Source organism: Capra hircus, chromosome 4, assembly GCF_001704415.2.
Source record: "Capra hircus breed San Clemente chromosome 4, ASM170441v1, whole genome shotgun sequence".
NCBI classification, from domain to species: domain Eukaryota; kingdom Metazoa; phylum Chordata; class Mammalia; order Artiodactyla; family Bovidae; genus Capra; species Capra hircus.
Window position 1 is genome coordinate 95,456,650 of NC_030811.1, and position 27,091 is coordinate 95,483,740.

Here is a 27,091-nt window from a genome sequence, read left to right on the forward strand (position 1 = left end):
TATTTTGGGGGGGCAATTATATACAGCATTTTCTCTATTAAAAAAAATCCCTCTAAGAGTCTCAGTTATAACTATTTATATAACGAACTACATCACTATGATTTTAAGTAGAGGTCACTTAAAACATTGTGACAGACAATGGTATGTACCTCACCCTACCAGGCTGAGCGGACAGACTTTCAGAGAGCAGGAAAAGGCAATCCTGCACCCCACCTCAGGGATGACACTACTCTGTATGCACAGAGAGGCTTTGTATGGGAGGCAGGCACTGAATTGAATTTCAGACTCCATTCATACCCCAGCCTGGCCCCCTGCCCCCACCAGGCACTTCTGGGCATAACCTTGTTGACTATGATGGCAACCTTGATTGCTAACCTCCAAATCTTGCCTTGTAAAATAAATTTGCTTAAATTATTAAGCTCTTATATTTGGCAACTTATCCGATTAGTTTTGCATTCAGGGCCCTCAGGTTTCCAGGAAATACATAGGTTGACTGTTAGAAAACTGTAAGCTCCATACAGATCCAGATGGGGTCTTTCTTGTTTACCTTTATGTCCCCATCTAGAAGAGTATCACTCAATGAATGCATGATAAATATTTATTGAATGAATGAATGATACACAAAAGAAGCACAGTATGAGTTTAAGTTTTAACATTCCTTAGTAGTCTAGTTAACGCTCTGAGCCCTGCATTTCTATCATTATAGAGGGAATAATTCTAATCACATCATGCTAATCACATCATTGGATTGTTAGAAAGATTTAAATGAGAATATTATAAGAAAGTATTTTCCAAACATGTTGTTATTATAATGATTATTATTTAAAATGTCAATTAAAAAAAAAAAAAACTCTTTACCAGTAAGCAGAATTTCTAGACCATGTGCATCTTAATTCATTATCTAACTTTACACTATCCATAGTAAAATAATATTTTTGTTGTTACATCTGGGTTCAGCCCCTGGTCAGGAAACTGTGAGACCCCACAAGCCACATAGAGCAGCCAAAAGAAAGAAAAAAGAAAGGAAAAAAATAACCCCACATATTTTACAGAATTAGTTTAATATTTGAAGCAATCCTGAGAGGTAGCTATTAGCCCATTTTACAGAAAAGTGAAGGTAAGGTAGAGTAGATCTTGCATAATCAGTCTCTTAATCACAGAAGCATCCGTTCAGCACAGAAGGGCCAGATACAAATATGCATGTCAATCCTGATAAGTCTTTAACAGACCTTATCACATCTCAAAAATGAGCACTGAATTCCCATGAACTTAGGGAAATCTTAATAGTTAGATTTAAAGAACCTACCTATAAGCACTTAAATAATTTCTCCTTACAGTAGATACAACTAATCAACACTGAAAATATTTGAAAACTTTAATAACTATGTATTGATTTGATCGAGACCTCCACCAACAATAGCAGTTTACACATATTTAAATCACTGTCTCAGGCGATTCTGAGAAAATAATACAAAATAAATAGGGGGAAAGAAAACATCTATTTTTTGACACCGTATAAAGAAGTTTCAAACTCTGAAATCTGAAAACCCATTCACCGCTCTGACTCTTTTCCCTCGGTCCACCTAGAAACGTTTGTTCTGAACTGCCATCAAGGACCAGTTTATGGCAACCCACTCCAGTACTCTTGCCTGGAAAATTTCATGGACAGAGGAGCCTTGCAGGCTACAGTCCATGGGGTTGCAAAGAGTTGGACACGACTGAGCGACTTCACTCACTCACTCACTCACCAGTTTATTTACTGTTCAACACTATAAGCTTATTGAGAGTAGGAACTGCGTATTATTTATTTTTGCAACCCATCTCACACTTTCTTCAAATACTGAGGCCAGCTCCTGGTTATCTATGAATTAATTTTGTGGTTCACCCAATAGAAAACTTCCATTAAAATATGCTGTTTTGTGGGGGGTGGGTTGGTGTCAGCTTTATTAATATAATGTCCATATGACAGGCTTCACTAATTTTAAATACACAATTCATAGTTTTTAGTATATTCACAGAATTGTGCAATCGTTGTTGTTGTTCAGTCACTCAGCTATGTTCGACTCTTTGCGACCCCATGGACTGCAACACGCTAGGCTTCCCTGCCCTTCACTATCTCCCAGGGTTTGCTCAAACTCATGTCCATTGAGTGAATGATGCCATCCAACTAACTCATCCTCTGTTGTCACCTTCTCCTCCTGCCTTCAATCTTTCCTAGCATCAGGGTCTTGTCCAATGAGTCAGTTCTTCAAATTAGGTAGCCAAAATATTGGAGCTTCAGCTTCAGCATCAGTCCTACCAATGAATATTCAGGACTGGTTTCCTTTAGGATGGACTGGTTTGTTTGATCTCCTTGCAGTCTAAGGGACTCTCAAGAGTCCTCTCCAACACCACAGTTCAAAAGCATTAATTTTTCGGTACTCAGCTTTCCTTATGGTCCTACTCTCACATCCACATGTGACTACTGAAAAAGCCACAGCTTTGACTAAATTGACCTTTGTTGGCAAAGTAATGTCTCTGCTTTTTAATATGCTGTCTAGGCTGGTCATAACTTTTCTTCCAAGGAGTAGGCGTCTTTTAATTTCATGGCTGCAGTCACCATCTGCAGGGATTTTGGAGCCCAAGAACATAGTCTGTCACTGTTTCCATTGTTTCCCCATCTATCTGCTGTGAAGTGATGGGACTGGATGCCATGATCTTCATTTTTTGAATGTTGAGTTTTAAGCCAACTTTTTCACTCTTCTCTTTTACTTTCATCAAGAGGCTCTTTAGCTCCTCTTCACTTCTGCCATAAGGGTGGTGTCCTCTGCATATCTGAGGTTACTGACATTTCTCCCAGCAATCTTGATTCCAGCTTGTGCTTCATCCAGGTTGGTATTTTGCATGACGTGCAACCATTACCACCTTCAATTTCAGAACATTTTCATCACCCCAAAAAGAAATGCCGGGCTATTACTCCACAGACCCTCATCCCCAACCCTGGGTTAAACACTAATCTATTTTAAAACAGTTACCTCTCACTGTTGCTATCTTGATCAAGGTACCCATTCTGGACATTTATATGAATGAGTGGAATCATATAATAAATGCCAAAACTTCCTTTTGAGGTAAAAACCAAAAACACAGATGTAACATGTAACACTTTTTTGGGTCACTTTTGTCATTTTCATACTGTATCATTTCACAAAAGTTTTTTCTACCTATTGTTCTTTTGAAAATGTATTTTTAAAGAGATTAAGATCTAGTCTTATTTTCAGGAATATCTAAGTAGTTTTGTTAAAAATACTGATCTAATTTAAATTAAAAACATGAAATAGAGTGTTATCACTTTTAAGTTATGGACATATAAAATGCAGATTAATACTTAGGGTCTTCAGATTTAGCATTCCCTTTAATTCTTTTACTGTTGCGTCAAGGTTTATTAACTCATTGTGATGTAGCAGGAGTATATGCAATGAAGGCAAATAGTGCAGACCTGAAAAAAATATAATATTTGTGTAAGATTTAAAACTTTTTTTAAATGAAGAAAAATGTTTTGTACTACACCTCTTTGTATCTCATGATAATAGTATAGCAAGTACTGTAATACCTGGCTTGTAATTATCAGTATAGAGATTGTTGCAGATACAAAATTAACTCAGAGTGAAATACAGATTTTACTGGGGAAAAATATAACCAGTAAACACATTTAAGATTATTTATGAAGTCATTATTTTTATTAATGCTCCCAAACATTGTTAAAAAATTTTCTTCCACAATATCTAGTTTGTGTCCAATGATGCAGGAGAATGGCAAAATTTTTATGTTAAAAAAAAAGATTCTTTAACATTTTGGATAAGACGTATGATACTATTGAGCTAAAACCATAATCAAACAGCACAACTTAAATGACATATACATAAGAACATTAAAAATTAACAGTTTCTATCATAGATTTTCAATGGAAATGTTAAAACAGATTTTTCCACCCCATTAGCAATACTATGCATGAGTATGTGCTAAATCGCTTCAGTTCTGTCCAACTCTTTGTACTGTAGCTCTTATGGACTGCAGTCCACCAGCCTTCTCTGTCCACGCGATTCTACAGGCAACAATACTGGAGTGGGTTGCCATGTCCTCCTCAGCAATACCATAGTTGAAAGTTATTATTTAATTGAAAATCTATTCAATTAAAAGAGAAAATTTAAGACATACCTTCTATATCAAATATTGCATTGTTGTTTAGATATAGCTCTGCCAGACAATAGTTTCTGGTTAGAAATGTTATTCCATGGAGCTGAAAATGAGAGTTAGAGAACAATATACTTTCTACAAAAATTATACATAATTATATCACATATATAAATTTAGTTAGGAGCTAACATTTGCTGTTTTTATTAATTATCTGCAACTTCTTGCCTCGGCTACTGAATTGCCTTTGAAGGTACATGTGATTAAAAAGTGTGTGGTCACAGGATCAGAAAAGGTCAGTTTTCATTCCAATCCCAAAGAAAGGCAATGCCAAAGAATGCTCAAACTACCACACAATTGCACTAATCTCACACACTAGTAAAGTAATGCTCAAAATTCTCCAAGCCAGGCTTCAACAGTACGTGAACTGTGAAATTCCAGATGGTCAAGCTGGATTTAGAAAGGGCAGAGGAACCAAAGGTCAAATTGCCAACATCTGTTGGATCATCAAAAAAGCAAGAAAGTTCCAGAAAAACATTTACTTCTGCTTTATTGACTATACCAAACCCTTTGACTGTGTGGATCACAATAAACTGTGGAAAATTCTGAAAGAGATGGGAATACCAGACCACCTGACCTGCCTCCTGATAAATCTGTATGCAGGTCAGGAAGCAACAGTTAGAACTGGACATGGAACTACAGACTGGTTCTAAATCGGGAAAGGAATACATCAAGGCTGTATACTGTCACCCTGCTTATTTAACTCATATGCAGAGTCCATCATGAGAAACGCTGGACTGGATGAAGCACCAGCTGGAATCAAGATTGCAGGGGAAAATATCAATAACCTCAGATATGCAGATGACACCACCCTTATGGCAGAAAGCGAAGAAGAAATAAAGAGCCTCTTGATGAAAGTGAAAGAGGAGAATGAAAAGGTTGGCTTAAAACTCAACATTCAGTAAACTAAGATCATGGCATCTGGTCCTCAGTTCATGGCAAATAGATGGGGAAACAATGGAAACAGTGAGAGACTTAATTTTCTTGGCTCCAAATCACTAATGGTGACTATAGCCATGAAATTAAAAGACACTTGTTCCTTGGAAGAAAAGCTATGACCAACCTAGACAGCATATTAAAAAACAGAGATGTTACTTGGCCACCAAAGGTTTGTCTAGTCAAAGCTATGGTTTTTCTAGTAGTCATATATGGACGTGAGAGTTGGACTATAAAGAAAGCTGAGTGCCAAAGAGCTGATGCTTTTGAATTGTGGTGTTGGAGAACACTCTTGAGAGCTCCTTGGACTGCAAGGAGAGCCAAACAGTCCATCCTAAAGGAGATCAGTCCTGAATATTCACTGGAAAGATTGATGTTACAGCTGAAACTCCAATACTTTGGCCATCTGGTAGTAAGAACTGACTTCTTGGAAAAGACCCTGATGCTGGGAAAGATTGAAAGCAGGAGGAGAAGGGGATGATAGAGGAGGAGATGGTTGGATGGCATCACCGACACAATGGACATGAGTTTGAGAAAGCTCTGGAAGGTAGTGATGGACAGGGAAGTCTAGCGTGCTGCAATCCATGGGGCTACAAAGAGTCAGACACAACTGAGTGAATGAACTGGTCTAGCTGACTTAATACAAACTTTTCTTACCGCATCTCCTCTAAACTGTGTGGTTTTCAAAGCTTCTGGAATCTTTTGCAGCCCTTTGCTTTGACAACCTTTCCTATAGTTCTGCTCCATGTCATAGCACTGGATTTTGCTCCATAAATCCACTGATTCACCATCACATATTATTAAGTGGCTCTTATGTGCCAAGGGCTCCCTCCTCAGATAATGCTAAGCTGTTTCTGCATCTGTGTATGAGTCATGATTTCTCTTTGACTGAATGGCTTTTCTTCCTGGTACATTTCTGATTATTCTCAAGGATCTGCCCTAGGCTGGCAATGCCTCTCCCACCATGCCTGAGCAGGCTGCCACAACACGTTTCCACTGCTCCAGAGATTCATTGAGACCATTCTTTGATCTCTTTGCATCTCACCGCTGTCTTCTTGCTTTGTTTCTCTACATTTTGTTTCCCACATTTTGACCCACATTTTGTTTCTCTAAACTTCCACCTGCTCCAGGACTTTGAGTCAGATTTCCTTAGCGATGGTTTAATTCAGTAGTTAAATGCTCTACATGCCACCCACCTGCCCTTCCGCTGAGATATACCTTCCCCTTCTCACCACTGTCCCCCCGCCCCCCTCCCCAAGAAGGCCTAATTCTGAATTCTCTTTCTTTATGCCCCAGTCTATGAGCCATGTCATCTTCTCGGGCTCTCTGTCCTTCATGTCAACGATCTCAGTTGAGCCAAGCACTCTGTAATCTGAATACATTCAGGAGATCAGACTCAGGGCTAACAGCTCAACTGGCCACCATTTCCAAGGAGCAGACAAGGTACAGCACAATCCTCTTACTTTACAGCTCATCTTTCTTTAATAAGTCCTTTCCTGATAACTCTGAATCCCATGAACCTTCCTTTTCTTGAGCACATCCAACACTTTCTTAGACTTGTGCAATCACTTGATCACTGGTTTTGTGTCTTCCTTAAGGAAAGAAACCATGTTTCCTCAGTCTCTGATCCTTCCCATCTTTCCATTCTCATAACTACATGGTGAAGTGGAATCTTACTTTCAAGATGAGATTAGAAATTTGGTGTGCGATATGAATTGGAAATAGTCAAAAGCACTCTTGATAATTCCTCTAATGAACCATTACAGTACATAATGGGAGTTTTTAGCTCTGATCTGAATTCAGAAATGTTTGTTACCCTGCAAGGAGAATCCCACTACTTAAAAAAAATATATATTGACTTTATAACCCTGATAAAATTTGACAGATTTGTTTGAGTTATGAGGATGAGACATGGTAGAGTCACAGGGTGGGGCAGAGAAGTTCTAAAAGCAGTGCTTAAAGTTAAATGTGAATAATCCTCACTTTACGGCTTAATACAGGATGTAGCAGGGAGAAGAATCTCATGAAACAGTTTTGACCAAGTGCTTACTGGTTTATATGTACAGAAATAAGTGCTCATGATTGTAAATTAGTTTTATATGTTTATTAAAATCTATCACAGGAAATACTGTCATCAGTTAAATAAAAATGTTTTAACTTTTGATGGATTGATTCAGGTAGACAGATGCCAACTTATCTGACTTAGTGAGGATTTATTAGAAATTTTACTAATGCCCTCTCATAACTCAGAAAAGCTATTTTAGATTTATATTCAAAGTTTGAAAATGGGTTTCCTTAGTGAATTTAATTTTTTTCTTATATTGGCAGCAGTCCTAAATTATGAATCTATAAAATGCACATGTCCTGCTCAACCTCATTGCCTCTCAGTCTTCAGTTCAGTTCAGTTCAGTCGCTCAGTCGTGTCTGACTCTTTGCGACCCCATGAATCGCAGCACACCAGGCCTCTCTATCACCAACTCCCGGAGTTCACTCAGACTTATGTCCATAGAGTCAGTGATGCCATCCAGCCATCTCATCCTCTGTCGTCACCTTCTCCTCCTGCCCCCAATCCCTCCCAGCATCAAAGTCTTTTCCAATGAGTCAACTTTTCACATGAGGTAGCCAAAGTACTGGAGCTTCAGCTTTAGCATCATTCCTTCCAAAGAAATCCCAGGGCTGATCTCCTTCAGAATGGACTGGTTGGATCTCCTTGCAGTCCAAGGGACTCTCAAGAGTTGTCTCCAACACCACAGTTCAAAAGCATCAATTCTTCAGCGCTCAACCTTCTTCACAGTCCAACTCTCACATCCATACATGACTACTGGAAAAACCATAGCCTTGACTAGACAGACCTTAGTCGGCAAAGTAATGTCTCTGCTTTTGATTATGCTGTCTAGGTTGGTCATAACTTTTCTTCCAAGGAGTAAGCGTCTTTTAATTTCATGGCTGCAGTCACCATCTGCAGTGATTCTGGAGCCCCCCAAAATAAAATCTGACACTGTTTCCTCTGTTTCTCCATCTATTTCCCATGGAGTGATGGGACCGGATGCCATGATCTTTGTTTTCTGAATGTTGAGCTTTAAGCCAACTTTTTCACTCTCCTCTTTCACTTTCATCAAGAGGCTTTTTAGTTCCTCTTCACTTTCTGCCATAAGGGTGGTGTCATCTGCATATCTGAGGTTATTGATATTTCTCCTGGCGATCTTGATTCCAGCTTGTGCTTCTTCCAGTCCAGCGTTTCTCATGATGTACTCTGCATAGAAGTTAAATAAGCAGAGTGACAATATACAGCCTTGACGTACTCCTTTTCCTATTTGGAACCAGTCTCTTGTTCCATGTCCAGTTGTAGCTGTTGCTTCCTGGCCTGCATACAGATTTCTCAAGAGGCAGGTTAGGTGGTCTGGTATTCCCATCTCTTTCAGAATTTTCCACAGTTTATTGTGATCCACACAGTCAAAGGCTTTGGCACAGTCAATAAAGCAGAAATAGATGTTTTTCTGGAACTCTCTTGCTTTTTCCATGATCCAGCGGATGTTGGCAATTTGATCTCTGGTTCCTCTGCCTTTTCTAAAACCAGTTTGAACATCAGGAAGTTCACGGTTCATGTATTGCTGAAGCCTGGCTTGGAGAATTTTGAGCATAACTTTCCTAGCATGTGAGATGACTGCAATTGTGCAGTAGTTTGAGCATTCTTTGGCATTGCCTTTCTTTGGGATTGGAATGAAAACTGACCTTTTCCAGTCCTGTGGACACTCCTGAGTTTTCCAAATTTGCTGGCATATTGAGTGCAGCACTTTCACAGCATCATTTTTCAGGATTTGAAATAGCTCTACTGGAATTCCATCACCTCCACTAGCTTTGTTCGTAGTGATGCTTTCTAAGGCCCACTTGATCTGTACCTAATTACATCAGCACTTGTGAAGGAGAAACACTAGTAATTTCACTTCAGCTTTTTGAGAGGGGCAAAGTTTGTGCCAAGTAGGAGAGACCATTGACACAGTGAGGGGTGGTCCCAGTTGCTTCCTATCCCTTCCACTCTTCCTGCTAACCTCCTGACAGCCACTCATTACCTTTTTGTCCTTCCCCTCATCAATCCCTAATCTAATGATAGCCACACTTAACATCAGCATGGAAAGAGAACACCAGGGCAAATCATGACTTTTTCTTCTCTTTTTTTCTCCTCCAGTTGCCTGCCCACCATTGACAGAACATTACTAGTTAGTTGAGGTTTCAATTTCTCTTGCATTATGCATTAACACAAGAATACTAATAAACTCAAACCATTTCATCTTGATTATAGAATAATAATTTTCTCAAGCACGTTAACATCTTTGAGCCGTGATTATTGGAATTTTAAGATTACACTACTTGTTGGGATGAAATAATTTGGGGGAAATGGAGTGAAAGGAGATAAAGCCAGATCATGACAACCTAGGAAACTATTAAAAGATTTTGTACAGAGAAGTGTTATTGACCAGTTTTTTTTTGAAAGAAAATGGCAGGAAAGAGTGCTGTTTAGAAGAGACAGTAATGACAAGAGATTAACAAATGAAGAGTTCAAAAAGCAAGAGAGTTCAAAAGAATATACAGATCCCAGAGTACGGTAATGACAGTGGAAGAAGATCAAAGAAACTCTCTTGAGAGAGAGTTCCAAGGTAAAATTCACAGGACCTTATAGACATTGCAATGTACCAAGTTGCCGAAGTTAAGATCCAGGAAGGGGAGCTGAAAGACTTGCTGATTATTTTGACACTCAAACCATTGTTAAAGTAAAACATTATTACAATTTTCCCCTTAGAAAAATCTACACTACCAATTTTAAGGACTGCCATAAAATTTATATTAGAACGTGATATTTCACAAATTATATCAGAACCTCAGATATGCAGATGATACCACTCTAATGGCAGAAAGCAAAGAGGAACTAAAGAGTCTCTTGATGAGAGTGAAAAAGGGGAGTGAAAAGCTGGCTTAAAACTCATCATTCAAAAAACTATGATCATGGGGTCCAATCCCATCATGGCAAATAAATGGGGAAAAAGTGGAAACAGTGACAGATTTGGGGTTCCAAAATTACTGTGGATAGTGACTGCAGCCATGAAATTAAAAGATGTTTGCTCCTTGGAAGAAAAGATATGATAAACCTAGAGAGCATATTCAAAAGCAGAGACATCACTCTGCTGACAAAGGCCCACATGGTCATAGTTTTTCCAGTAGTCATGTACAGATGTGACAGATGGATCATGAAGAGACTCTTGAGAGTCTCTTGGACAGCAGAGATCCAACCAGTCAATCCTAAAGGAACTCAGTCCTGAATATTCATTGGTAGGACCGATGCTGAAGCTCCAATACTTTGGCCATCTGATGTGAAGAGCCGACTCATTGGAAAAGACTCTGATTCTGGGAAAAAATAAGGGCAAGAGGAGAAGGGAGAGACAGAGGCTGAGATGGTTGGATGGCATCACTCATCATGATTAAGTGGCCATAAGTTTGAGCAAACTCCAGGAGATAGTGAAGGACAGGGAAACCTGGCATACTGCAGTCCGCGGAGTGGCAAAGAGTCAGATGCGACTTAGTGACTAAACAAGACCAACATATCTTGGCTCAGGGTTTGGCACATAGCAAGCGGTCAATAAACAATAGCTGCTACTATTTACTCCCTAACCATTACTTTTGATAGAGTGGAGAGCACTTATGTTTAAGATAAAGCTCTTATGGGTAACCACTGATGCATTAGTGGGGAAATTTTTATGCTAGCATGATTTTAAAATTAAGGAGGCATACTTTTAGGGCAGGACTTCGTAACCTTTACAACTATCGACATTTGAGACCAGATAAATCTTTGTTGGGATTGGTGGAATTGCTCTGTGGATTGTAGTACGGTTGGCAGCATCCCTAGCTTCTATCTGCTATAAGTCAGTAGCATACACACCCCAGTTGTGAAAATAGAAAATGTTTCCAAACATTGTCGCATATTCCCCTTCTATGTATGAGGCAGGAGAGGGGTTGCAAAGTCATTCTTGATTGGGAACTACTGATTTAGACTCAAGGGAAAAGTCATATCTTTTAAACATTTACTATGACCCAGGAACTAAGCTAGATGTTTTCACCAATGTCATCTGACTCTTACAGTAGCCCATGGTATTTGTTTTATTTCTTTATTTTTTTTACCTAGGAGGAAACTGAGGCTTAGAGAAGTTAAACATTTTCTCAAGATAACAGAGCAAGGGTTCAAATCCAAGACTGTCTGATTCTCAGATCAAAAGTTGGCATATAGTGCATCAAGTGGTTCATTAAATTGGGGGAATTTCTATATAAACCATCCAGAAGACATTAACTTGAATATAATTTCAAGTAATGGAAAATATTATTAGAGTAATGGAAAATATGGAGTAATAAAAAATATTCCACAATTATTTTTTTCTACTATGTCAGCAATAACCAAAAAACATGTTTAAAATGTACCCCAAAATATTTGGCATCAAATAAGAAAAAAGAGGAGAACTATAATAATTCTAAATATATACACATATGGCAAAGTACTAATGTCTTCTGAAGATATATATATATGTGATATTTACATAGATATATGGGCTTCCCAGGTGGCACTGATGGTTAAAAAAAACCTGCCTGCCAACACAGGAGACATAAGAGATGTGGGTTTGATACCTGGGTAAGGAAGATCCCCTGGAGGAGGGTATGGCAACTCACTCCAGAATTCTTGCCTGGAGAACCCCATGAACAGAAGAGCCTGGTGGGCAACAGTCCATGGGGTTGCAGAGTCAGACATGACAGAGGCAATTTAGCATGCATGCACAAATAAAATTACCTTATTTAAGCAATAAGACAGACACAGAGAGGTTGAGTAACTTGTTCACAGGGCTACACAGCTAGTATATAGAGGAACTGAAGTTTGGCCCAGACTCCAGAGTCCTTGATGGGAGCCATTGAACTTTATTACCACCCAGGGTAGGAAGCTGAGCTGTGAAGCTCATTCCCAGATGCAGCTTGAGTCACTGGCTTGACTTGCCCCATCCACCTGATCTAATCTTGAATCTCTCACAGGATCTGGGTTTCTCTCAAAAATTGCTTCATTCTGGCTGTCCCTATCTCAGGCTAACTTTGGGTCCCAGGCACTGTCCTCTCATGCCTCCAACCCTTAGGAAGTTTTTCTCCAATTTTATCAATGACCTTCCAGCAGAAACTAGACAGATGTATCTGATTGCCAATCAGTCCAAACTAAAAGAACCTCCCAACATTGGTGTGAAGCAAAGTAATATGCAAGTAAATGCACTTGCTCTTGGTTTCCTCCACGTTGCTTTTCAGCATTCCTTTTTCCCAGCATCTTCTTACCCCTGAACGCCCCACTTCAAGCCCTTTCAACATGCTCTAGAGTCCCATTTCTGCAGATTGGTAGAGGTAAACTGCTATATTGTTGATAAGGCTTAAGATAGCCATCCCAAAGGTGTTTCTTTTAAATTATTTTGTTCTCTCTTTTACCCCTTTCTCTTAGAACACTGTCTGCTAGTAGTTGCTGCTGTTCCTGTTAGTCACAAAGTCATGTCTGACTCTTTTGTAACACCATGGACTGTAGCCTGCCAGGCTCCTCTGTCCATGGGATTCTCCAGGCAAGAATACTGGAATGGGTTGCCATTTCCTTCTCCAGGGGATCGTCCTGACCCAGGGATCAAACCCATGTCTCCTGTATTGCAGGCAGATTCTTTACTGTGAAGTCATCAGGGAAGCCCTGCTATTTCTTTTCAATTAGAGGATTGTGATCGATGACTCTCTAATTGCTGACTTTCAGGTCAGTCTGAATAGGTATTGTGCTCTGAGAAGATTTCCGAGTGTCTCTCGAATTATGTTCCATAATAGCTCCCTAGGATACAGCTTGTAAAATCAATTTTAGAGACTATGTTCACTAAATCTGAATAATGCCATCAATATAAAGAGTGTCTTCAAAAAATGTCTATTGTTGTAAAATAAGATCACAGACTTGGAAGGAAACTTAAGAATTATGCACATGATTGCTGGTGAGGAAAATGACTTCTGGTTAAAAGTTTATATTATAAACATTGATTTAATTTTTTCCAGCCAAATATTTATCTAAAATGACAATAAAATAATTGTTTCAAAAGATGTATATTCATAAAGAGAGGGAGAACAGAAAATTAGACCATAGCAATATGGTTTTGGAAAGTATATGATCTAGGGCTAATAGAATTAATAGAAACAAGAAAGTCAAATTCTAAACCAGAAAACAATCTTATATTTATACCACAAAATTCTAAAAAGGCTCAAAGACTGGATGTGAGGATAAAGAGGAGAGGATTAACCGAGCAGAGAAATTCTATTTCTCAATAATGTTCCCAGTATAACCACATGGCAACTGGACCTCTCCCCTACCACCTCAAAAGACTAGAGATTCATTCCCTGGATGGAATGAGGGACTTTTTTTAAGGGAACTCTTTTAAGACAAGAGTTCCTGGTCAAGTAGCCGCTAGAGATGTAAAGACAGAGGTTCCCACTGAAAACTGAAAGATTAAGGGAATGTATGTACACTATCTGTTGAGGGTTCCCAGCCCTCTTTTCCCAGCTTGGCTCTCAGAATGTGGGCAGCCAGGTCTTTATAGTTTAATCCTGTCATATATAAAGATAATATAATAATAACATTTTGAGGGGTAAAAGAGCCCTTGGAAATTAAAAACATGAATGTAGTCTAAAATGTAATAAAAGAGTTGGAAGAGAATGTTGAAGAAATTCTTGGAAAGTAGAGCAACCTGACCAAAGAAATAGAAAATGGAGAAAATAAAAGAAAATTAGAGAGCCAGTTCAGCAGTTCAACATTTGTGTAGGAGTTCCAGAAAGAGAATGGTAGACATTTATAAAAGAGAAAGAAATCAACAGTACACTCCAACAAAAATTCCCCAAATGGAAAGATATGAGTTTCTTGACTGTGATTTCCCCAAGCTCACCACAATGGTTGAAAACAGGCCTGCACCAAAGCACATCACTGTAAAATGTCAGAACACTGTTCTCCAGACAGAACACATGTGCTCACATGTGCACACACACATCATATTCAAGGATCAGGAATCAGAAGGAAGAATGGCTTCATATTCCGCAAAAGTTACACTGAAAAAATACAAAACAGTGGAGTGATGCCTTATCTCTAGCTTAGAATTCTACCAACCCAATGAGCCAAAATATTTGTCCAAATATGAACACTGAATATACACAATTGCAGGCATACACAATCTTAAAAAAAAAAATTACCACATGGAACACTTTCTCACAAAGCCGCTGGAGAATGCAGTTCAGAAAAATGTAAGACACACAATACAAGAAACGAGAGGGGGCAAAGGGAGTCCCTGGTATGGTTATGAAGGGCGATTAAAATTGTGCACAGAGGGATACATTGCAGGAAGTCCAGAGAGGAGCACGTCAGAAGGTTTTGGGTATACTTCTTTAAGAAACAAAAGCTACTGAATGATTCATTGAATAGATTTGGGAGAGAATAGACTGGGAGAGAGTTTGGGTTGAATAAGTAATAGTAACTAATAAAAAGTATATTCATTTGTTTAGGTTGCATAACAAATATCACAGACTGGGTGTCTTAAACAACAGAAATTTATTTCCTCATAGCTCTGGAGGCTAAAGTCCAAGATCAAGGTTCTGGCAAGACTGGTTACATTTTGATGCCTCTCTCCTTGTACATGGCCACCTTCTGATACCTTCACATGGCTTTCTATCTGTATGCACACGTCTATTCTCTTTCTTTCTCTCTCTCTTCCTCCTTGTCTCTTTCTCCCTATCTCTTCCCCTCTGACCCTCTCTCTCCTCCCTCCCATTTTCACTCTCACTCTTGCTCTCTCTCTTCTCTCCCTCTGTATCCTAATCTCCTCTTCTACGATGACATCAGTCACACTGGATTAGGGCCCGCCCTAATGTCCCCATCTTAACTTCATTACCTCTATAAAGGTCCTAGTAGCTTCCCTAGTAGCTCAATTGGTTAAGAATCTGCCACAACATAGGAGACCCAGCTTCAATCCCTGGGTCAGGAAGATCCCCTGGAGAAAGAAACGGCAACCCATTCCATGGACAGAGGAGCCTGGTGGGCTACAGTCCATGGGATCACAGAATCGGACATGACTGTGTGACTTTCACTTTCATAAAGGCCCTATATCCAAATACAGTCGCATTCTGAGACAGTGGGGTCTAGAACTTCAACATATAAATTTTGGGGGAGGGAAACAATTCAACCCAGAACAAAAAAACTACTTACAAATCAAAGGAAAATAAAATCCTGGGAAGTAGAGGAAATACAATAAAGGGAAAATAGCTAGAGCTTAACACATGGCTTAGCTCTGAAGAGCATAGGTTGTCATAATAACATAGCCAGTGAATATTGATTTAACCAAAATCACAACACTGCCACATTAGGGGAATGGGAAATGGAAAGTATGCTTGTGTATGGAAAATATGTAAGTGGAGGCAGGAAAGACAAAGCATTAAATCTTCATTTTTTGTGGAAAACTCAATAGCTATTGTCTAAATGGGAAAAATCAAGTGGCAGCAATACCAGCATGTGACTTTGAGATATGCAGCTAAACAATAAAAGATTACTTATAAAACTGAAAGTTGTTGCATCTGGGGGCTAACAAACAAGGGCAGAGTGTGCAGAAATGTTGCTAATGTATAGAATTAGCTAATTCTTTAAACTATTATAATAGGGATACTCCAGCTGGTTTTAGAAAAGGCAGAGGAACCAGAGATCAAATTGCCAACATCCACTGGATCATCAACAAAGTAAGAGAGTTCCAGAAAAACATCTATTTCTGCTTTATTGACTATGCCAAAGCCTTTGACTATGGATCACAACAAACTGTGGAAAATTCTGAGAGATGGGAATAACAGACCACCTGACCTGCCTCTTGAGAAACCTATATGCAGGTCAGGAAGCAACAGTTAGAACTGGACAACAGTTCTAACAGTTCTAACTGTTCTAACAGTTCTAACATTTCTAACAGTTCTAACTGGACAACAGTTAGACTCTATGGAACAACAGAGTAGTTCCAAATAGGAAAAGGAGTACATCAAGGCTGTATATTGTCACCCTGCTTATTTAACTTCTATGCAGAGTACATCATGAGAAACGCTGGACTGGAAGAAACACAAGCTGGAATCAAGATTGCTGGGAGAAATATCAATAACCTCAGATATGAAGATGACACCACCCTTATGGCAGAAAGTGAAGAGGAACTAAAAAGCCTCTTGATAAAAGTGAAAGAGGAGAGTGAAAAAGTTGGCTTAAAGCTCAACATTCAGAAAACGAAGATCATGGCATCTGGTCCCATCACTTCATGGCAAATAGATGGGGAAACAGTGGAAACAGTGTCAGACTATTTTGTGGGGCTCCAGAATCACTGCAGATGGTGATTGCAGCCATGAAATTCCCCACTGCAGTGGAAATGAGGCAGCAGGAATGGGGACAGGAAAACAGCAGCGCGGGTGGGGGCTTCTCCTGCTGATCGGCAAGTCAACAGTGCGTGTGGAAGCCACTTCTGTGATATGGCTGTGGCCGTGGCTTCTTTGATCCTAAGAATTTTCTACATTTGATTCCTAAACTACCTAATATTCACCCAGTATCATTTCAATATATTACTTTCCTGCTTAACTCAGCTAAAGCGTGCTTCTGTTAAGTGAACTTCTGTTTACCTTAACTACCACCTTTGCAAAGAAAAGTTCAGCTTGGCAGATGCTTAAAAGACAAAACAAAACAGAAACTGAAGAAACAAAACCTGGAAACTATTTTTGAAGAAACGAAAAAGTGTATTACGTAAAATATTGTCAAGTTACCCTCCCTAAACTTATAATTTATGATCCATTACATGACTTTTGTGATTCACTGACAAAATGGAAATATTATATTTATGAGAAAATATTAGAATGTTTATGTACACATTTTTCCATTCAACAAATACTCGTGGAGCAGCTACTATGGTGTTAAATTCAGTGGTATAGCGATGAAAAAAACAGACAAAACCCTGTCTTTTTTTCTAGCAGGGAAAGAGAAAACAAATAATACTTACAATAAGTAAGTTGTGTATTATGGAATCAATTGATAAATGCTATGGGAAAAAAATTAAGCATGGAGATTGAGGGTGCCAACAGGGATATAATGTTATATTTCAAATGGGCTGGTCAGGAAGACCTCACAGAGCATGTAATAGCTGAACAAATTCTTGATGAGGAAAAGGGAGTCAGCCATGAGAATATCTATGCAGGAGCACTTGAAGACTGCTGCTGCTGCTGCTAAGTCACTTCAGTCGTGTCCGACTCTGTGCGACCCCGTAGACGGCAGCCCACCAGGCTCTGCCATCCCTGGGATTCTCCAGGCAAGAACACTGGAGTGGGTTGCCATTTCCTTCTCCAGTGTATGTAGGTCCAGAGATAAGAGGGTGCATGGTGCTGTTGGGTCGGTAAGTTAGGGAGAGAAGAGGTATTGAGGTCAGAGAGGTAAGCTGGCAGCCTACGTGTGCAGAGCCTTTAGGCTACTGAAAGAACTCAGCTAAAAATAATAGGTAACCATTAGAGATTTTGAGTAGAAGAGTAACATGTTTTGACTTAGATTTCCACAGATCACTCTGTTTACTGTCTTTGAGGGATTCTGAGTGAGGAGCAATTTTGTACCCCAGGGAGCATTTGATAATGTCTAGAGATATTTTTAGTTGTTGCTTCTGGGGAGAAATCTGATATACAGTGTGTAGAGGCCAGGGATGCTGCTAAATATCCCCAAATGCACAATATCACCCCCACAACCAAGAATGATCCAGTTCAGAAGGTTGGTAGTATCAGAGTTGAAAAACCTTGGGGCTTTAAAGACCCCTAGACCAGAGATTAAATGGCATATACAATTCTGAAAAATTCTATAATTATGTGTTATTTAAAGGAGTATATTATTGCATGTTTGATATTATAATTACAATAGCCCTAAATTTACATGAAATTCTTAAGTATTGGGAACAATTTTAATAATATACATGGAATTATATAGGAGGAAAAAAAAGAAAAATTTCAGTATACTTTTAGGATTTCTAAGTTCATATATATGGTGTTCCTGTTAGTGAACATGATACATTCATTTGGATCAGTTTAAAATGTATACAATTCTTAGAAATAAAATCTACACTTTAAAAATATTGAGAAATAATTGTTTTTGTACAATGAAAATAGATCTTCATTCTCATGTTTTTCCCTCTTTATTCCATGTTCTTGACATTTTTATATACACTTTTTCCCCCAAATAGGTTACATTTTTTGGATCGTAATTAGATATCTTGTTGCTGTTTAGTTGCTAGTGGTGTCCGACTCTTTTGTGATCCCATGGACTATGGCCTGCCAGGCTCCTCTATCCATGGGAATATTCAGGCAAGGATACTGGAGCGGGCTGCCATTTCCTTCTCCAGAGGATCTTCCCAGCCTAGGTATGGAACCCATCTTCTGCACTGGCAGGTGGATTCTTTGCCACTGAGCCACCTGGGAAGCAACTAGATATATAGTGTATATGAATTTCACAACCATGCAGTGAAATCTTATTTAGGTTACTTTTTTGAAGTTTTAAATATTTGGCAAAATATAATTCTTTCAACAAAGTTGACATAAGAGAGATAATTAATATTACACTGAGATAACAGAAACACATAAGAGCCCAAATTATAAGGAATGCATGCCAGTTCATTTTAATCATTAATTTCTCATATGCACTACCACAGGATTTGTGGTGCTCTAAATAGTTTTTGGAACAAAGTATGGCATGTATAAATAAATGTATATATACCTAAACCTGATTAAAGGAACCAACTAAACTTTCATGAGGCAAAGCATGTTGTGAAAACTACCTGAAAATAAAGGTATTGCCGCCCAAAGAGTTCTTTACAAATATTTAAAACTGTACATACAAATAATTATTTTAATTTTCAAATTTTGACTTGCTAGTTTTGTATATCAATATGCCTTCCTAAAATACACACACGTGTGCCCTTTACCAAATTTGCAATATGTGCTGCCTGTCTGGGAGATGGGGAAAAACAACGTATCTTTATGGCACAGAAGAATGAGCTCACTCTTTCTTGAAATGATTTTGCTTATTTTAGCGTGGAAAATGTTCTTATAAATATTTTCATTACTTTTTAATGATGAAGCATGACTTTGTCAGATGTATTTTTATTGAAATTTACTTTGTAAGAGTTGTCAACTATTCAGTTTTTGCTACGTGGTAGAAACTCAGATTGTATTTTGGATAGTTGCTTGGTGAGGCATTATATACAGGTGTCTCATCAAATGCTTACTGTAATCTGTGATAAATAGAATATACCCAAGTACTACTAGATCTTCCAGAAATAGAAAGACACTAGCATTGTGGAAATATTATACACTCATTATTAAACATCTGTTTAAAAAAAAAAAAACTTGAGGAAGTGAGCCAAAACACAAATAGATCAAATGTATACAGACTATTTGAAACTGTAGTATAACATGCAAATCGCTTAGATCACTCGTCCAAGCAGACCCAGATTCTTAGGAAAGCTGGAAAAGATGAACTGTGACCTAAAATTCCCTCAGTCAGGCTCACTGGAAGATGAGACAAGAGAGAGTGTTTTGAAGGCTTCAGTTTATGTACACCTAAGAGCAGCTGCCTCTCACTATTACATCAGTAGAGATGAGAGAAAGATGACTCAGAAAGAGAGTTGCTACAGAACTAGTGAATATCTACACAATACAAGGAGAAAGCAAGCCCTAGAGAGCATCATGAAGGAGGAAGCAGGATAGCTTGAACAAACCTAGGAGAGTTGGGGCATTGCAAATCCTTAGAAACAATTTGTACCTATTTAATTTGTTGGTTCAGGGTCAGACTAGAAACCCCAGTTTTATCACCCATTGCATAAAAATGGGGAGAAGTGTGCACCCTTTGAGTGTGTTTGGCTCCAAACACACCAAACCACACTCATTCATCGTCTCCCGAAAACACTGCTTTCTCTCATTCCATTCCAGGGAGTCTGCAACCACCATGCCCTCACCAGGAGTATAGCCACTCCCTAATTCTACCTCTAGGGCCGGTACCATCATATTCATTGTTATAGTCTATCAGTAGCCTAAAGCAAGTACAGAATAAACCATATTAGATAGGATGCTTTTGACTATAAGTAATCTCTAAGCTCAACTCAAACTGGCACATAAATTAAAATACTCATTATCTCACATATCTAGGCGTCCAGAGGTTGTAAGAGCCTCAAATCTCAATGATTCTCTGAACTCTGCTTTTCTCAAAATGTTGGATACATCCACAAGTTGGAAGAATGGTTTCTGGCTTATAAGCCAGGCCAGAAAATGTCCAGAGGAAACAGCAGACCTCTCCTCCAGTGCTCTTTGAGGAATAAGGAAACCTTTCACAGAAGTCTCCCAGGAGCTACCTCCAAAGTCTCTACTGCAACAATTGGATTATGAGCCCATTCATTGACTAGCCACTCACAAGGAGGATGGGGTTATTCTGACTGGTTTAAAAAGTTTAGGCTTCACCCTTTGGAAGTGGGAATGGGACCACCTACCTGAGTAACAACAAGTGTGTACTAAAACACAAACTCAGATTCTGCTATCCAGGTAAAGGAAGATAATGGATAATGAACAGACAACTGATAAAATGATCAGTACATTTGCCTCCACAAAGTTGTTGATTGAATAAATGAATAAACAAAAAGGATGTGTTCATTTCATTTTACTATTTTATGCCTTAATTGTTCCTAAACAGAGGGTAGGGAATAAATCTAAGGACATTTATTTATATTCTACAATAATGTAAGAACAATGCTGGTCACAGATTCAAACCACTGTTAGCAAAACATTACAAATCTAAATATTTATGTTCATTTGTCAATGTTGATGTTTCTCACCAAGATTCTCCATATCATTTCTATACTGGCATAGTAACTTCCTGATAGTAGTTCACCAAGTGTAATCTAGATTGTAGAGAAAACTAATAATCACATTTTTTCCATAGAAATTTTGATGAAGTACTATCATAGCTAGGAGAAGGCAATGGCACCCCACTCCAGTACTCTTGCCTGGAAAATCCCATGGACGGAGGAGCCTGGTAGGCTGCAGTCCATGGGATCGCATAGAGTCAGACATGACTGAGCAACTTCCCTTTCACTTTTCACTTTTATGCATTGGAGAAGGAAATGGCAACCCACTCCAGTGTTCTTGCCTGGAGAATCCCAGGGACGGGGGAGCCTGGTGGGCTGCCGTCTATGGGGTCGCACAGAGTCGCACACGTCTGAAGCGACTTAGTAGCAGCAGCAGCAGCAGCAGCAGCAACTATCATAACTAATATGCGCATTAGAGTTTTAGATGCTCAATAAGACTTTAATTTTTCATGGAGTGTGAATACTCTAAAAACTTAGCAACCAGTCAACTATTGATCAACCCCAAAATTCACATTGGCTTATTCACTCATCTCATGACCACTTAAAATTTATTTGAATATGATATCTTTTCAGGATTATATGGAATTGTTGTTCAGTTGCTAAGTCATGTCTTACTCTTTGTGACCCCATGGACTGCAGCACTCCAGGCTTCCCTGTCCTTCAATATCTCCCAAGGTTTGCTCAAATTTATGCCCATTGACTTGGTGAAGATGTCATCTAACAATCTAAGTAATTTTTAAAGAACAAAGTTAAGTGATTGCTATTTGGGAAAGAATATAGTTTGTTAAACATAAATAATCAAACACTAGAAGAGAATTTAGCCCATTTTTTGCACCCTTTCTCCACCAATCCCCCTTCAAAACCAAAGTACAATAATTGACAGTGTATGCAATCCTTTCCTATATATATAATGCATCTGTAAGTCAACTGTATGAAAATTCAGTGACTGCCTGAAGGTGGGATGATGTCCACTACAAGAAAGCCAAAAAAATATTAAAAATCCCTAATCACATCTTTCCCTTTAGACATACTGCCAACATTTGTACACATTCTTTCCTTCAAAGCTGAACACTGAACACCACAAGGAACACACATGAAAAACAAAGATTAGTCACTTTTGCCATGCTTGATGAGTTCCATCTTTTTCTAATTGGAGGTCACACACTGCGACCCAGGATAATTTTTGGCCGAGTGTTTAAGAGTTTTGAACTTGTATGCCCTTAAGTAGGTTGTGCACTTTCCATTTCAGTTGTTAGCTGCCTGGGCCTTGAAGGTATTTGTGCTTGTTCTCCTAGAAATTATTTCAAGCTTATGCAACTTATGCTTGCACTTAATACTAGAAGAACTTTTTTCCATTTTCCACTTAATTGGTTAAAAAAACAGACAAATTGCAATGTAATATTGAAATATGTTTATAAACATGGCTGCTTAAAGATTCAGTGCTGTGAATCTGGACTATTGCTTGACAAGCAGACCACTACTAAAAACTCAAATTGTTATTTTTTAATCAGCTGGTGTTTGAAAGTTTAAATTTAGAATGCTAAGACCGGATCATCAATTTATAATGAACAAAATACAAGCTGTTGGAAAGTCAAACTTCAGAAAGTTGAGAATGACTGACTCGCTAACTATAGTAATTGTTTTGGCTTGAATTTTAGTTCAGTCCCGCTCTTTGACTTGAAGAAAGCTTGGATCTCCAGTTTGGCCCCACTATGGAGGAGGAGGTGGGAAGACTCTGCCGACTAACCCTGGCCTCTAAGAGCAGCCTCAAGGACCACACTCAGTGACCTTGATGAGCCTTCCTGGCAGCTGGTGACATGATGGCTGAGTGCCTGGCACTTCCTGAAGAAGCTAGATCAGCTTGGGAGGTAATTAGTCCCTCACATGGCAGGACAATGTGTGTGAGTTCTGGGGAATGCACGCAGAACCTTAGGAGGAATGTTGAGCTAGGGCACTTTACAAAGGATCCTGCCCAAGAGGGCAGTTTGCCAAGGCAAGAGATGCTCAGATGTGAGAGCGATTGGGATGCAAGGTTAGGGGAGGTCTGGAGTGGCCAGCAAAGAGGAATCAGAGTTGGAGAAACCTAGCAGAGGGGACTTCTGAATAACCCAATGGGAGAAAACAATAAACTCTGAACATTGTTAATATCAGTGGGTGCAAACTGAAAAATAACTTTGCTTTTCCTTGGCCTTTCCACTGCCTCTACACTTCTCCATTCCATACTAACTTGCGAAGGCTGGGATAGAGGTATGAGGCAAGAAAACAACCAGCCACATCCTCTTGCTAGTGAAGAAGGCAGATGGCCATCCGCAGTCAGCCCTAGCTGAATAAGAGAGGAGAGATGGGGGATGTCTCATTTATGAATTAACATATTCATCTCCACATTCTCATTTCTGAACTGAGCCTAAGACTGGCTTAAAACGGACTGAAAGTTCTTGGACGACAAAAGAGAGAGAGAAAAAAAGTCATGAGACTGCACAAGTTTTCTTTCAGGAAACTGGGAAGCAGCAGCTTACGTTTAACAGTTTTGATAGAACACGGGAGGAAAAAGTAAAGCTCCCATCTGGCAACATCTCACCAATTGACCTATTCAATATGCACGTGTGCAAAGTCGCCTCAATTGTTTCTGGCTGTCTGCGACCCTGTGGACTGTAGCCCGCCAGGCTCCTCTGCCCATGAGGATTCTCCAGAATACTGCCCTCCTCCAGGGGATCTTCCCAGCCCTGGGATCAAACCCACGTTTCTTAAGTCTTCAGGGTTGACGGGCAGATTCTCTACCACTAGCGCTATACCACTTTGTATATACATATAGTTTCTTACCTATATTAAAATTAGGATTATAAAATATTAATACTTTTAATGACCAGTTCTATTAAAAACATGAAATTAAGATTGTAGTTTAATCAGAGAGCCATGTAAAGATCAAATATCACACTACCTTGTTATGATGTAGCCATAAGTATTTTAATTTTTTAAACCTAGAAAGATCAATGACCTCTGTCAGCTCCCTGGAAAGGAAAAGAGAAAGTGAATATTAGCAACAATTAATTTATTCATGTCTAAAGTTGCTTATATAGTATGACTTGGGGAGAATTGAAAAGGCCTCTTTCTGTCCTTTCAAAATTATTGGCACATTTATACAGGCTAATTTCCTACATTCCACCTTTAAAACTTCATTCTTGGATTAAGATTTTTGTCAGCCAGTTAAAGCAAATACTAAAAGGAGGAAATTTATCACGTTAGTAGAATTTATACCTCATTACGACTGAATTTATTGGGACCTTAATTTTAAAAGACTTCACTGAGGAGAGGCCAGAGGAACAAAAGTAAGAGCAGAAGACGTCAGACTTAAGGTCAATGTGGGAAACAGCATCGGCTCCTGCTTCAGGGCTGCCTACGCGGTCTTTAGTTTGAGGTTGTCCAGATCTTGGCCAAACTGGATTTAAGACATGGAAACTGCAGGGCCTGAAGAGGCAGAGAATGAGTGAAGTGTTTTATTCTCCCATTGTTGTTTATCATATGTGTGTGTGCTAAGTCACTTCAGCCATGTCCAGCTCTTGTGACCTCATGGACGGTAGCCCACCAGGCTTCTCCGTCCATGGGATTCTTTACCACTGAGTCACTAGAGAAGCCCATAATTTTAATATTTTGCCACATTTATGTTCACTCTCTTATCTGTATACACTATTTACCTATTTGCTAGTTGATAAGTTTCTTGGTGAATCGTTTGAAAATAAGTTGCAGACATGACTCCAGGGCTTTGATTCATAAATACTTCAGCACACGCATCCCTCAAACGAGGACATTTTCCTGCTTAACCACCATACCAATATCACACCTGAGAAAATTAAAATTGAATTAAACGATATCATCTAATACACTGCTATTCATATTCAAATTGTTCCTGTTGTCCCTACTTTTTTTTTTTTTAACAGAATTTTTGCTTGTTTAAACCCAGAATTGCATCAACACTGATGCACTGGTATAACCCATTTTCAGTTGGTATAACCCATTGTTTGTGTTTTAGTTGCTAAGTTGTGTCCAACTCTTTGTGATCCCATGGACTGCAGCATGCCAGGCTTCCCTGTCCTTCACTATCTCCCAGAGTTTGCTCAGATTCACGGCCATTGAGTCGGTGATGCCATCCAATTATCTCATCTTCTGCCTCTTTCCTCCCCCCCACCCCCCACCCCCCCCACCCTTTTCCTCCTGCCCTCAATCTTTCCCAGCATCAGGGTCTTTTCCAACAAGTTGGCTTTTCCCTATCAGGTGACCAAAGTATTGGAGCTTCAGCTTCAGTATCAGTCTTTCCAAAGAATATTCAGGGTTGATTTCCTTTAGGATTGACTGGTTTGATCTCCTTCCAATGAATATTCAGGGCAGTCCAAGGGACTCTCATGAGTCTCACAATATGAAGACATCAATTCTTTGGCATTCAGCTTTCTTTATCATCCAACTCTCACATCCATACTTGACTACCAGAAAAACTGTAGCTTTCACTATACGGACCTTTTTTGGCAAAGCAATCTCTTGCTTTTTAATACGCTATCTAACTTGGTCATAACTTTTCTTCCATGGAGCAAGCGTCTTTTAATTTCATGGCTGCAGTCACCATCTGCAGTGATTTTGGACCCCAAGAAAATAAAATCTGTCACTCCTTCCACTTTTTCCCCATTTATTTGCCATGAAGTGATGGCACTGGATGTCATGATTTTAGTTTTTTGAATGTTGAGTTTTAAGCCAGATATTTCACTCTCCTCTTTCACCCTCATAAGAGGCTCTTTAGTTTCTCTTCATTTTCTGCCATTAGAGTGGTATCATCTGTGTATCTGAAGTTGTTGATATTTCTCCCAGCAATCTTGATTCCAGCCTGTGGTTCATTCAGCACAGCAGTTTGCATGATATACTCTGTATAATCCATTAGTCTTCCTAAATTAAAAATAGTCACCTTCTCTCCTTTATTGCCTTCAACGTTTACTTTCTGAAGAGTCCAGGACAGTTGTCTGATAGAATTTCTCACATTCTTGAGGGGTCTGATTGCTACCTCATGATTAAATTTAAATAAGGTCATTTTAAAATTTCAACAGTGGGTAATTACTACACCACATCAGGAGGCACAATGATGCCACTTTGCCCCACTCTTTGTGAAGGTTGTGTGTGTGTGCTCAGTCACTAAGTCATGCTCAACACTTTGCAACCCCATGGACTGCAGCCCTACAGGCTCCTCTCTCCATGGGAGTCTCCAGGCAAAAATACTGGAGTGGGCTGCCATGCCCAACTCCAAGGGATCTTCCTGACCCAGGGATCTCTTATGTCTCCTGAACTGGCAGGCAGATTCCTTACCACTGAGCTACCTGTTCACCCTGTTGGTGAAGCTAAGTTCAGTGATTTGGTTAAGGCTATATTTTCCAGTTCTCTTCACTGTGAAAGTATTTACAAATCTTATCATTGAAAAGTAATATCTGGGGCAAATTTCTGAGTGATTTGATACTGGACATACTGCAAAATGATCATCAGATGAAATCCAGTTGCTGAAACCATACAAAGCTAATACAATATTATTAACTGTATTCTCATACATTCCATCCCCAACGCTTACTTATTTTACAACTGAAAGTTTGTACCTCTTGATCATGTTCACCTATTTCATGCCCTACCCCCAAATCCCTCTCCCCTCTGGTAACTGCCAACCTGCAGAGAACAGATTGGTGGTTCTCAATAACTATTTATTCAGTGGCTTTAGCTTTGATTAATAATATTGACCTGAATCAGTACGTTTGGGATTATGAAATGGTAATTTTTCTAATCCTCTCATTCTTTTTACATTTCTTAGTTGGTACTTGGTAAAAAAAGATCTGCTTCTCCCCTTTCTTTCTCTCATTCCTTCCCATCTTCATCCTTCTCAGATGTGAAGACTTTTTTCTCAGTCTTTTATCAATTAA

The 27,091-nt window shown here is 39.1% G+C and overlaps 1 protein-coding gene across 1 annotated transcript in view; it reads right to left on the bottom strand.

The window, feature by feature from the left end:
- The window catches only part of LRRC72 (leucine rich repeat containing 72), a 53,325-nt gene that overhangs the window by 15,811 nt on the left and 10,423 nt on the right, over positions 1–27,091 (bottom strand). The window contains exons 2-4 of the mRNA XM_018047356.1: positions 24,088–24,157; positions 4,195–4,276; positions 3,365–3,475 (exon numbers count right to left, since the gene is read on the bottom strand). Coding sequence (XP_017902845.1) covers positions 3,365–3,475; positions 4,195–4,276; positions 24,088–24,157 — 263 coding nt within the window. The remainder of the gene's footprint in view (positions 1–3,364; positions 3,476–4,194; positions 4,277–24,087; positions 24,158–27,091) is intronic.